Below are 12,805 nucleotides of genomic sequence, written 5' to 3'. Positions count from 1 at the left end.
AAAACTAAGCACATAATCTCGGCTCCCCTGGCTTTGTATTGGTGATTATAATGAGGTCCTTAGCCAAAATGAATTTCAAGGTTCTGGTCCATGAAATAACTGGCAAATCATGAATTTTCATCAGGCCTTGATGGATAGTAATCTGCATGATTTTGGCTATGAAGGTTTCACTTATACATGGTGCCATAGTCGGACATATCCAAATACGATTAGAGCGAGACTTGATCGCGCTTGTGCAACTCAAGATTTTGTGGACTTATTCCCTGATTCAAAACTCAAGCATGTGCACTCTATATTCTCATATCATTTGCCTATAGTTTTTAGCTTTGAGAATTTCATTAAATTTTCAAAGACTAAAAATGAGGCGAAGAAATTTAAAAATTTTATGTTCGAAACCATGCGGATAAAGGCGGATGATTGTGAAAACGTAATTCGGACATCTTGGGAAAGTACATCTGTGGATAATGCTTGTGTTAATTTGTTAAAGAAAACTGATGAATGTCGAATGGGTCTTTTACAATGGAGCAAATCAAAATTTCGTAATGTCTGTTCTGCAGCAAACGACCTAAGGAAAAAGATTGCTAAGCTGCAGCAAGGGACTCTCTCTGATGCTGTTAAGTCTCAAATTGGGACTTTAACAAATCAAATAGAGGATATTTTGGATCGGGAAAGTACTATGTGAAAGCAAAGGAGTAAAACTCACTGGTATCGAGAGGGGGATCGGAATACAGCTTTTTTCCATGCACAGGCATCCAAGCGAAGGAAGCAAAATCAGATAAATGGCCTTTTCAATGATGCGGGGTAGTGGTGCAACTCCCATGATGATCTGGAGAACATTATCTTAGACCATTTTGGATCCATTTTTTCCAATTCAAAGCCATCTCCTGAGATAATTGATGCAGTTTTGCAAAGGGTGCAACCTAAGGTATCTAAACGAATGAATGATTCACTGATGCGAACTTACTCAACTTTTGAGGTAACCCAAGCTTTAAATCAAATGCATCCTTTTAAATCTCCCGGTCCTGATGGCATGTCCCCAATATTTTATCAGAAATTTTGGCATGTTGTTAGTCAGGATGTAGTGAAATGTGTTCTCGACTTCTTGAACAATGGGCTTTTCGATAATCAACTGAATTTCACTTACATTGTACTTATCCCAAAATGCCAGTGTCCATCCAATATAACTCAATTTCGTCTTTATGTAATGTAGTTTATAGATTAGCTTCTATGGTTATAACTTATAGATTAAATAAAGTTCTTTCAATAATTCTCTCGCCCTTCCAGTCTGCTTTTATTCCTGGTCATCTCATTACAGATAATATCCTGATCGCTTATGAAGTTAACCACTCTCTTAAATCAAAGTCTGCAGGCAAAGAGGGATCCATGTCCATTAAATTGGACATGAGCAAAGCGTTTGATAGGGTTGAGTGGCCTTTTCTTAAAGGAATGATGTTGGCTTTAGGTTTTCATCCATCTTTTGTTGATCTTATTTCCAGTTGTTTCTCTATTGTTTCTTATTCTTTTCAGTTAAATGGTGTTCAATTTGGTTATCTACGACCACAGCGGGGCATTAGACAAGGTGACCCAATTTCTCTGCATTTATTTCTTATATGTGCAGAGGCTTTTTCTTGTCTATTACAAGAAGCAGAGGCTTGTGGTAAATTGTCAGGAGTTCGAATAGGTCAGAATGTCCCCAAGCTTTCTCATTTATTATTTGCAGACGATGCTTTGTTATTTGGCAAAGCGATACTACAAGAAGCTCAACATATTCAGGATATCTTGCAACTATATAAGGAAGCTTCTGGGCAAGAGATCAATCTTGAGAAATTAGTTGTGGTTTTCAGTAGTAACACAGATTTCTCAACCCGACAAGATATCACTCAGTTTCTGAATATTAAAGAAGTAGTTGCACATGAAAAATATCTTGGTCTTACCACCATTATTGGACGCTCCAAATGTGAGGTATTCTCTTCTATCAAGGATAGAATTTGGCAACGAATTCAAGGATGGAATGAACAACGGTTATCAAAAGGGGGAAAGGAAGTTTTGCTGAAAGCAGTAGTTCAGGCAATTCTCACATATTCGATGTCTTGTTTCAAATTTCCAGATTCTTTGCTAATGGATATCCAATCAATAATGAGCAATTTTTGGTGGGGTGATGGAAATAAGGCTAGACCAATTCACTGGGTTAGTTGGGATAAACTTTGCAGCCGAAAAGAAGATGGAGGAATGTGTTTTAGGCAGCTTAAGACTTTTAATCTTGCATTGTTATCTAAGCAAGCATGGTGCATTGCTACACAACCATCTAGCCTTCTTCATCGGGTATATAAAGCTAAATATTTTCCCAATACTGATTTCTTCCAAGCTCAAGAAGGATCACGGCCTTCCTGGTCTTGGCGCGGACTATGTGAGGTCAGGAAGTATATTGAAGCAGGAAGCAGATGGCGAGTTGGTTCTGGCCAGTCTATCAAAATCTGGAAAGATAGATGGCTTCCACAGCCATCTACTTTTAAAATCGTGCCACGGTATACTGCATTGCCGGAGAATTCCACAGTTGATTGCCTAATAGACTACGAGCGAAAGACGTGGCGAGTTGACTTATTGCAGGAAATCTTTAGGCCTGAGGAGATTGAATTAATTCAAAGCATTCCAATTGGAGACGCTCACAATAGGGATAAGCTAATCTGACACTTTTTAAAGAATGGATCTTTTACTGTGAAGAGTGGGTATCACTTGATCAAGCAGTGATCTTCTAATTGGGAGAATTTTCCATCAAGTAGTAGTACTCTAAAGCAAAGTGTTTGGTCTCAGCTTTGGCACTTGAATCTTCCTAAGAAAATTAAAATTTTCTTATGAAGGGCATGTAAAGATATACTGCCAACCAGCACAAAGCTCAATACTAAAGGGCTCCATTTAGATACCTCTTGCCCTTTGTGTCTCACTCGAGTTGATGATATTGATCATACTTTCTTAACTTGTCCTGTAGCTGTGCAATCGTGGGCACTTAGTTTCTTAAGCCAGAAAGTTCAACTGCAATCGGCTGATCAGATTACATCTTGGCTTCCCAACCTTCTTTTGCGACTATCAAGCAAAGAGATGGAATTGGTTGGTGTTATTCTTTGGAATTTATGGAATAATCGGAATGGAGCAATCTTTGATGGGCCCTACAGAGATCCTCTTAGCTTGATCTCCCTGTCCATAGCATTCCTAAATCAATTCAATGAAGCAAATTCCAAAGATAAGTTCAATAAGCCTATCTCTCTTAAATCAAGGTTATCAATAGGTCATTGGATACGACCCAATGCAGGTTTTGTTAAGGCAAACTTTGATGGAGCTGTGTTTATGGATGATAAATCATCAGGGGTTGGTGTTATTATCCGAGATGATAAAGGAAGTTTCATTGCTGGCCTTTCCAAAAAAAATCTTGGAATACTGGAACCAAATGTGGTAGAATCATATGCGGCCAAACATGCTATTCAATTACTACATGATTTGGGTTTCAATAAGATTGTTTTGGAAGGAGATTCACAAAAAGTCATCAAAATGCTGGACCGTTTGGAATCTAACGATTCATCATGTGGTTTGTTGATTGATGATACCATTGTCTTATGTCAAGACTTCATGTGTTGGGAAGTTTCATGGATTTCTAGGTCGTTTAATGTTCCTACTCATACCCTTGCTAAGTATGCTGTTAATCTTTTAGATTCTTATATATAGAGAAACTCTCCTCCACCTTTTATTTGTTCTGCACTTGTTGCAGATTGGATCTCATGATTAATAAAATTATTCTATTTATTATCAAAAAAAACATCTATATGCCTTGTACTCTTCCTTTTGTACCTAAATTAATTCCATCCTATTGTCCTCAAAGGAAATACATGATTAGAATTTCATACGGGTAAATAGCAAAACAAATAATGCATTTTTGTAATGGCTTTTTGTTAATATCTACTGGTGGATTCGGTATATGGCCAAGGCATCATAGTATTTGGCTTGGTATCTTTCAGTGTTTGCATCATTTTAATAATTTTATACTATTTTCTCCTTCTGCACTTCTTGGGAGCAACTGGATTAATAAATTGATCTTCTACGCAAAACCCAACTGAATTAATAAAGGTCGGACAAAGATTGATACAGGAAATAAATGTGACGGAAGATCCATTCTGATTCAAACGATTGGTTGTATTGAAATAGGTTTGGTGGACCCCAGTAAGTAGACATCATCACTTTTCCATCATGTAGTGGTGCGGCAGGATGCATTAGGCTCGGAGCCCCTTGCATTATAAAGTATCCACCAAACAAACCAAGACAAGATAAGAGTCTTGGAAGCTGTGTTTTAAAATTCGGACCGGATCGACCGGTCAAACCGGGAACCGGCCAAGTGGCCGGTCCGAGTTATGCTAAAAAACCGGGTAAGTAATAATTCGGTCAAAAACTGAGTTTGACCGGGAAAAACCGGATTTTTCGGTTTAATCAGCATTTTTAAAAAAAAAACTCAAACTTTTCAATATTATGTTTCGACCTCTAGATTGTTAAAAACTATTAATATACCTCAAATATTTCATACTTTATCAATATTTTCTTAAAGTTTGTTGTTATTTTCCAATTAAGTCCATAATTTTAATTCTAAACTTGTTAATGCTCATTAAATAATATAAATTGCTATTTGATTGTTCAAATTTCTTTGTATTTGCTTGTTAAATATATTTGAAACATCAAATATATATGAATATACCTTTATTAATATTAACATGTTATTAGGTATTTCATATAATATTTTAATTTTTAAATAATTTTTATTTATGACATCATCCGGTTCAACCCTTATCAAACCCGGTTAAACCTATTGACCCCTGACCCCCGAGCTTGACCGAGTCGATACCCGGTTCGGTTCTGAAAACATAGCTTGGAAGCTGCAAAAAGGAAGAGAACAAAGAGTCTGCCAGCAATATTTGATTGTAGGGATAATTGCAGAAACCTCCTCTAAGGTTTCTGACACTAGCAGTCACCTCCCCTATAGTTTAAGAAATAGCACTGATCTCCCCTAAGAGGAAAGTGGGACCTATTGCTAACAAAAGATTGTGAAAATTTACCTTTATACCCTAATTATTTGGAGAAACTAATGAATGAATTTTGCAAAAGAAACCTTGTTTCTTGTCAACAAATTAAGTAACTAATTAAACTACCTGTGAGTGTTACTTTCACATAATTAATTTATGTTAAATACAAAATCTACTAGTTTCCCTTTCGTAAAATATTAGTGTCACACATTTTGAATTTTACTTACAAAAGTTTATGTATTTAACACAAATTAAATGATTCAGAGTAAAATGTCCATAAATAGTTAGTACTTTATTCATGTAATGGAGGAAACCCATAAAGAGCTGATATGTTATGGGCAATTTCTTTTTTTTTCTCTTTTTTTTTACTTTCACATATTTAATATATATTAAATACAAAACCTACTAGTTTCGCTTTCGTAAAAATATTAGTGTAACACTTTTGAATTTTAGTTACAAATATTTATGTATTTAACATAAATTAAATGATTCGGAATAAAATGACCATAAAGAGTCAGTAGTTTGTTCATGTAATTAAGGAAAGCTGTAAAGAGTTAGTACTTTATGGGCCATTTCTGTTTTAAAAAATATATAATTTATGCTAAATAGATAACCTACCAGTTTCTTTTTCGTAAAAATATTATTGTAACACTTTTTCAATTTTACTTACAAACATTTATGTATTTATCATAAATTAAATGTTTGAGAGTAAAATGCCCATAAAGAGCTGGTACTTTGAATACGTAATGTTCATTTGCCCATAAACTACACTCCCTAAAGTTTATTAATTGTTAATTGCTTTGTAGTGCTTTATCATTCATTTGCTAATACTACTTAGCATGCAGTACAAATGGTAAATATGGCACACATTTCTCAACTCACTCTTTAAAACAATATTTTAATGGCACTTTTTCTGGTCTAGACTGAATATGCAATAGAATTAGTAAGTTCAAGGGAGGTTGTGCTATTTCTTAAATCACAAGGGAAGTGAGTGCTAGTGTTAGAAACTTCAGGGGACGTTTCTGCAATTTTCCCTTGATTGTAAGCATCCTAAATAGTAGCATGCAAGCTTATAAGATGTTTTCTTATGTTTGCAAAAACTAGGAATCGTCAATAATACAGTTGTAAATTTACTAAGAAAATTGATATGTTCCTAATAAAATTACACTTTGCAATAAAATTATCAATAATATTCATGAGAAAAAAAATAGTGATATACTTTAAGGACTAGTGCAATGATAATCCTTAAGGCATTGGTTGCGTAGAGTAGAATATTTAGTGTTTTGTTAAAACATAGTTTTATTTAAACACGTATTCAATTGTAAATAAGCAATGACTGTGAATATATAAGCTACAGATCGAAAAGTGTATGCACTAACTAATTTATTCATAGCAAAATATTATTTATAAATAAAGTAATAAGTTTTGCTAATAACGCTATATGTTTTTGCTAAGCAAGAGTATTTAAAAAAAAAAAGCATAAAAAGTGCCTGAAGAAATTTTGTAAATATCATTAACAGGATGATAAAATTTGCCAAGAGTTTTTTAGTCATAAAAAAGTAGGTGTGAGTTTCAATAAAAGAACGGTAAATTTTACTTAAAAATTGGAATGGTTTGCATGAAAAAATGGTAAGATATGTTAATAATGTAATAAATTATGCTTGAACAGGTAACAACTTCTATATAACAAACAGTAAGTTTTCCTTGAAATTTAGTAAGATATGTTTTATATAAAAAAAATGATAAGTTTTGGAGAAAAAGTGATATTTTTACTAAAAATTTAATAAGATGTTATCTAAAGAGTAAAGAGTAAGTTACATAAAATTTGAAATTCATTTCTTTTATACAAAAACTTACTATTGGTTGTACTCAATTTACTGTCACAATTTTGTCCCTAGTGAAATTTATAATAGCATACTAAAGCCTACACGTTGTATCACGTTAGCCACTCATTTGTGACTTATGCCAACTCCTCCTCACTTCAGACTTTTCTAACACGTGAAGGAATTTTAAGCCTCGATCTTTGGTGTTAGAGGAAGATTTGTGCTCTTCCAAAATTTTACCATACAAATCCTCCTCTTTGTTTTGGTCTTTGACAAGTTCAGGTGAGTTCTCAATAGCCTTGCTTATCATTTAGTCGAACAATCAAGCGATCCACCTTTTGTATTCAAAAGGTTGTGGTATCCTAGGATACCTTTAAAGGTAGGTTTCTTCATGCTTCGTCTTTTATGCGATCAACTTCCTTAATTTAGCAGATAACTTGGCTAAATTTGGTTTTCACAAGCCAGCAAAATATTATTGCTGCCAACAGTTGCAGGTTGAGAGTCTAGATCATCTTTTCTATTTGGAAGAGGTAGCTCGGATGGTTTACCTTTTGGGCATGTTATTTCTTGTTATCTTCATATTGTTTTACTTATGAGTATTGAAGTACAATGTCGAAAGAAAGGAAAAATTGGGCTTTATATCTGGAAGACATTAGAAGCCTGAAGTTTGGATTACTAATTTAAGATGGTTGGCAAATAGTACCATTTTTAAGGGGATGCTTTATTTCTTCAATTTCATGTTTTCAGTTGGAAAATTCAAATGTTGGGCTAATATCTTAATGTTAGTCAAGGTGATTTTTCATTAAAAATGGATGTTTTTTCATTGTTATGACCGTTTGTTTACCAGCAAACTCTTGTCCCAAAGATGATTTTAGCAATTTAGTCTTACTGATGACTTTATGCTAGCTAATTGCTATGGTTTTTTTCCGCCCTCCTGTACAATAGTTCAAAAAACGATCATTTCCTTTTGATAAGAGAATCACAGTTAAAATCCATTAATATTTTTAAATAGAAAATTTTATACTAAGCCATATATGATTTAAGATAGAAACAAATTAATGGATAACCCAACTCTTTGTAATTTTAGGGATTCTCATGTTTGTGTCTCTCACTTAGAAAGAAATGTCGTGATTTAGAATCATCTTTTTTAATAAGTGAACTCTTTCTAAATTGGTAGGATTTTGTTGTGATTTCGCATATAAATTGGATTTATAAGAATTGTTCAATTAATATGCGTGGAGTTTTAACAAGGATAATGAATGGCTTTGATGGGAAAAAAATAGTTCAACTATTAACTTTGAGCAATTTCGACTATGCTGTTTACATTCTGGTAAAATTACTACTATTTACTGCCTTAGTATCAAAACCAATGTTACGCTTACCGTAGTATTACAACCATTTACTGATTTAGGATCCATTATTTCGAAATGCACTTTGGGCCGAAAGTAGACAAAAGCTATCTCGCTTAGGCTCCGGGGTGGGGAGTGGGGACCCTAAATGTCTCTCTACCAACACAGCAGCAGGACAAAACAAGCGTCTCGCAACCTGCAACCGGAAAAGACGGAAGAGTCTGCCGACAATATTTGACATTTTCGGGTAATGAGAAAGTTGTAAACCTTGAACTAGAGTTTATTCAAGAAACAAATTTGATCTCAGAGTGAATAGAAGGTTCAATAATGGAGATATACTGCAGCGGTAGCCCCAGTTCCTTTGAGTTCGCTCTCGATTATCTGGGCTGGATCAATGAGGCATTCCCTAAGTTTAGTGTTGCTATCAACGAGCTGGAGAGGGAGGTGAGACTATTACAAAGCTTTCATCTGTATCTGACAAAGTGTAGGAGGAGGAGGAGGAACCATGAAACCTGTTTGGAACAAGATGAGGAGAAGGATGTTACTTCTTTGAGAATTCAAAATCTGATTATCAGGAGAATGCAAGATCTTGACTTTGCTTGCAGCGAACGCTTCATTCATTCTTCTTCACCTGATTCGTCTCAGATCGGAAGTGAGCTCACCAGATTCCGGGAAGCAATCAAGTTGTTTTTCGAGACACATATCAAGGAACCGTGGATCAACTTTCTGTTGGAGTATTACTGGCTGAGAGATCCGGAACTAGTTATTGATTTCATTGATTCGGTTTCAAAGACTCTGGCTAAAATGAATGGATTACATTTCGAAGACCTTGTAAAGAACCTAATGTTCTTGAAGAGTTTCATTCGCTTGGCCATGCTTCGCGGCGTCAAGGGTCAGCAATTGATATATCTCTTGATTCATGGTGAAGTGATGGCTATCAATGCATTACACCTGGCTTCTATATGGTGGTTTCACAGTCACAGGTATGATCATAAAGTATTCAGGGAAAGAAGACTTCAAATTTCTCGACTAATACGTGAAAAGATTAATCCCGGTGATCCCCGGGTTCGAGAAACTTACATCCATGTCTTGACTGCTGCAAAGTTATCAAGATCATCAGACATTTCAGATCTGGAGAAGAATAAGCATCTAGTAGCTGACTTTATGGATCGTCTCGTTCACAATATTAAGGGGCTGCTGAAATCTTGTATCAATATTCTTGTTCCGATTATGAATCAAATGCTAAAACTCCTTGAGGGGCTAAGATTCCTGACAATCCTTCTCAGGCATCAGGAGAAGTTCAAAGAGCTATGCCAGGAAATGAAGAATCTTATTGGAGTTGTGGCCTGTGATGCAGCGTTTGTAATTTTCTCTCTTTCTGTGAATCAAATCAAAGAAGGCTTGGCCAAGGAAACCGATCTTGCTCTTTTTCATTTGCTTAAAGTGATTAAGTTTATTAGGGCAGAAGTTACCGATCCAGTAACATCATTCTCGCCATTTGGTTTTCCTAGGACCAATGAGTTGGGCTCTATGGATTTTCTCCTTGAAAATCTGAAGGAACTAGAAAGTTGTAATGAGGCTGATGATTCAATTGCATTCCCAAAAGATCAAATCCACAGCGTCCTAGAAGATCTTGTATTCTTAAGATCTTTCCTTGTCAAGATAGCAGACCAACGCAATCGGAATGGAAAACTCCAAGCCCTTTGGAGTCGTGTTATGGAGGTTGGGTACAGGGCAGAGCTTGTCATCGACTCTATCGTGGTTGATGATAAACATGAATATTTGGAAAGAGTTGCCAGAGATATTCAGCTTTTGAGGACTGAGGTCCTTGAAACCTATGATAGCACGAGGCATGACTGTGGAACTCAGAGAACTAACCAGAAATCTTTCCGCATTGACTCAAAACTTAGCATCCCAGTGTTGAATGAAGTTCTGGTGGGTCTTGATGATGAGGTAAAGACAATTATTCATAGTCTTACCAGGGGTTCAAAGTTGTTGGATTTTGTTTCAATTATGGGTATGGCTGGACTTGGCAAGACAACATTGGCCAATAGAGTTTACAATGATCCATTAATTTTGAGCCACTTTCATATCCTTGCTCGGTGTACTGTTTCTCAAGCGTATAGCATGCACAGTTTGTTAGTTCAGCTTTTATGCAGTATTTCTTCTAGAAGTCCTGATGAATATCTTGAGATGGATGAAAGTGATTTGGCTCCCAAGCTGTACAAGCTTTTAAAGAGAAATAGGTATCTCATTTTTTTGGATGATGTGTGGGAGATTAAGGCATGGAATTTGCTGGAGAGATCATTGCCTGATGATGATAACGGAAGTAGGATTCTCTTCACCAGCAGAATTCAATTGCAATTCAAATCTAATAGCAAGGCTCATCATCTCCGCCACCTTACTGACGAAGAGAGTTGGAAATTGCTGCAGAAAAAGCTATTTGGCAAAGAAGGTTTTCCTCCGACACTAGGTAAAGTTGGATCTCAAATAGTAAAATTATGTAGGGGCTTACCTCTCACAGTTGTCCTCGTTGCGGGAATTCTTGCTAATACTGCAGAAGACTGTTGGGAAGAAGTTGCAAAGAGTCTAACTTCCAGTATTGTCCTTGATGATGAAGACTGCATGAAGACGCTTGAGCTAAGCTACAGTCATTTACCGGATGATTTGAAGGTATGTCTTCTTTACTTTGGTGCATTTAAAGAAGGCGAAAATGTTCTTGTCCGAAGGTTGTTATGGCTCTGGATCTCTGAAGGCTTCATGCGAAAGACTGAAGGAAAGAGTTTAGAGGATGTGGCAAATGACTATTTGAAGGATCTGGTTGATAGAAGTTTAGTTATGGTTTCTGAACAAAGAGCTATGGGTGGTGCCAAAGCCTGCCGACTTCATGATTTGGTACATGAGTTTTGTGTGAAAAAAGCCAAAGAAGAAAACTTTCTACATGTTTTGCATAGTCGGAATGATCGTTTTGTTCTTACTGGCCAAAGCAACCCCCTCCGAGTTTGTGATCGAAGTGCCAGGAATTTGAGGATTTGGGAGTTAATGCAAGAATTTCCCAATGTACGCAGTTTGTTATTGTCTAAAAGGGATGCTTTGGGGTTTTGGTTACCTAAACTTCTAAGAGTGTTGGATTTGGGGGAATTGGAGTTTGGTGCATATTTTCCAATGGAAGTATTTTTGCTTGCTCACTTGAGATACTTGGCTCTTCATACTAGAGGAGTAAAATTCATCCCAGCTGCAATTGCTAACCTCTCAAGGTTACAAACTTTTCTGCTACGAGGATACTTCACTCATTTGTTGTTACCCAAGACCATCTGGAACATTAAGACATTAAGGCATCTATGGACTACATATTCCTATGCTGGTTTTATTTTTCCTGTTGAAAATCTTGAAGTATCCCCAGGTTTAGATCATTTAGACACTTTAAGCCTTGCCATTGATCCCTCCTCTCAAAGCTTGCAAAAGATACTGACAAAGTTACCAAACATCCGCAGGCTAAGATGTAAGATGCCGGCATCAAGAGAGGAACCTACCAGAATTGGCGACGGGATTCTCGTGTTTGACTGTTTGAGTCAACTAGAATCACTTACTCTGAGTTCCTTTGTCGGATATGGATTTAAATTCCCTTTGAATTTGAAGAAGTTGACTCTCTTTTACAATAAGCAGCCATGGACTGAAATCTCAACAATTGGAATGTTGCCCAAACTTGAAGTGCTTAAATTACTCGATTACTCCGTCGTTGGGGAAGAATGGGAAATGAAAGAAGGGGAATTCCCTAGCCTCCGAGTCTTGAAATTGTCATTGTTGAACGACTTTCGCAGTTGGACTGCATCTTCTGATAATTTTCCCCGTCTTGAGAAATTGGTTGTGCACAATTGTCAGATGTTGGAAGAGGTGCCTTCTTGTTTAGGGGAATGTCCGACTCTTGAAATGATTGAGGTGAACTGGTGTCGCGAGTCTGTTGCAAGTTCAGTGAAGCAAATTCAACAAGAACAGATAGATATGGGAAATGAGGTTCTAAAGATCTTAATTGAAGAAGAAGCCTGTTCGAAGAATCTGATGTTGGAGAAGTATCCATCTATTGAGATTGACTGGGCAGCTCTTTATAGTTCAAATTGACGTTTTGTTTAGCCCCGAAAAAAAAAAAGAAAAAATTGGTAGCGGTATAGCTTTTGCTTAGTTTGTGAAGTTGTAGATTATGGTGGTGGTGTTTTTTTTTTTTTTTAAGTAACTGGGGGAGGCTCTGCAATGGAGCTTTTGGTAGTTGCAGGATTAGGCCTCGTTGTCCGTTTTGTTGGGGGGCAGGGCCAGTGACTCAGTGTAGAGGGGTTAATTAGGTAAATCTGTTAATACTCCTTTTATTGTTGGAGTCCCAGCGACGAAGAAGAAGAAGAAGAGTCAAATCCCTTAGAAAGAGAGTCAATCTCCTCACAAGGAGTCTAATTTAAGTTTCTTGAAAGGAGCTTCCTTTTTTTTTTTCCATTTTGTTCGACTTGATGCATCCAGCCATAAAATCTCAATTCCTTTTTTTAATTCTGCTACTGATTGACATGACGCTTATAGTTAGCTGAGC

The 12,805-nt window shown here is 36.3% G+C and overlaps 2 protein-coding genes across 2 annotated transcripts; both read left to right on the top strand.

Moving 5' to 3' along the window:
• The first annotated feature begins 3,096 nt into the window (after window positions 1-3,096).
• LOC113755740 lies at window positions 3,097-3,717 on the top strand. Its single transcript, XM_027299649.1, has one exon. It carries the CDS (start codon window positions 3,097-3,099, stop codon window positions 3,715-3,717), a length of 621 nt encoding a protein of 206 aa, XP_027155450.1.
• Window positions 3,718-8,559: 4,842 nt separating this feature from the next.
• Window positions 8,560-12,351, top strand: LOC113755739 (putative late blight resistance protein homolog R1A-3). The gene has a single exon (XM_027299648.1). The coding sequence runs from the start codon at window positions 8,560-8,562 to the stop codon at window positions 12,349-12,351; it is 3,792 nt and encodes a 1,263-aa protein (XP_027155449.1).
• Window positions 12,352-12,805: the final 454 nt, after the last annotated feature.

This window comes from Coffea eugenioides, unplaced genomic scaffold (assembly GCF_003713205.1).
Source record: "Coffea eugenioides isolate CCC68of unplaced genomic scaffold, Ceug_1.0 ScVebR1_1677;HRSCAF=2570, whole genome shotgun sequence".
NCBI classification, from domain to species: domain Eukaryota; kingdom Viridiplantae; phylum Streptophyta; class Magnoliopsida; order Gentianales; family Rubiaceae; genus Coffea; species Coffea eugenioides.
This window is presented reverse-complemented; position numbering and strand designations above follow the sequence as displayed.

Bases quoted from the DNA above. Each gene is read 5' to 3' on its own strand.
- LOC113755740 (XM_027299649.1), top strand. From the start codon at position 3,097: ATGGAATTGGTTGGTGTTATTCTTTGGAATTTATGGAATAATCGGAAT.
- LOC113755739 (XM_027299648.1), top strand. From the start codon at position 8,560: ATGGAGATATACTGCAGCGGTAGCCCCAGTTCCTTTGAGTTCGCTCTC.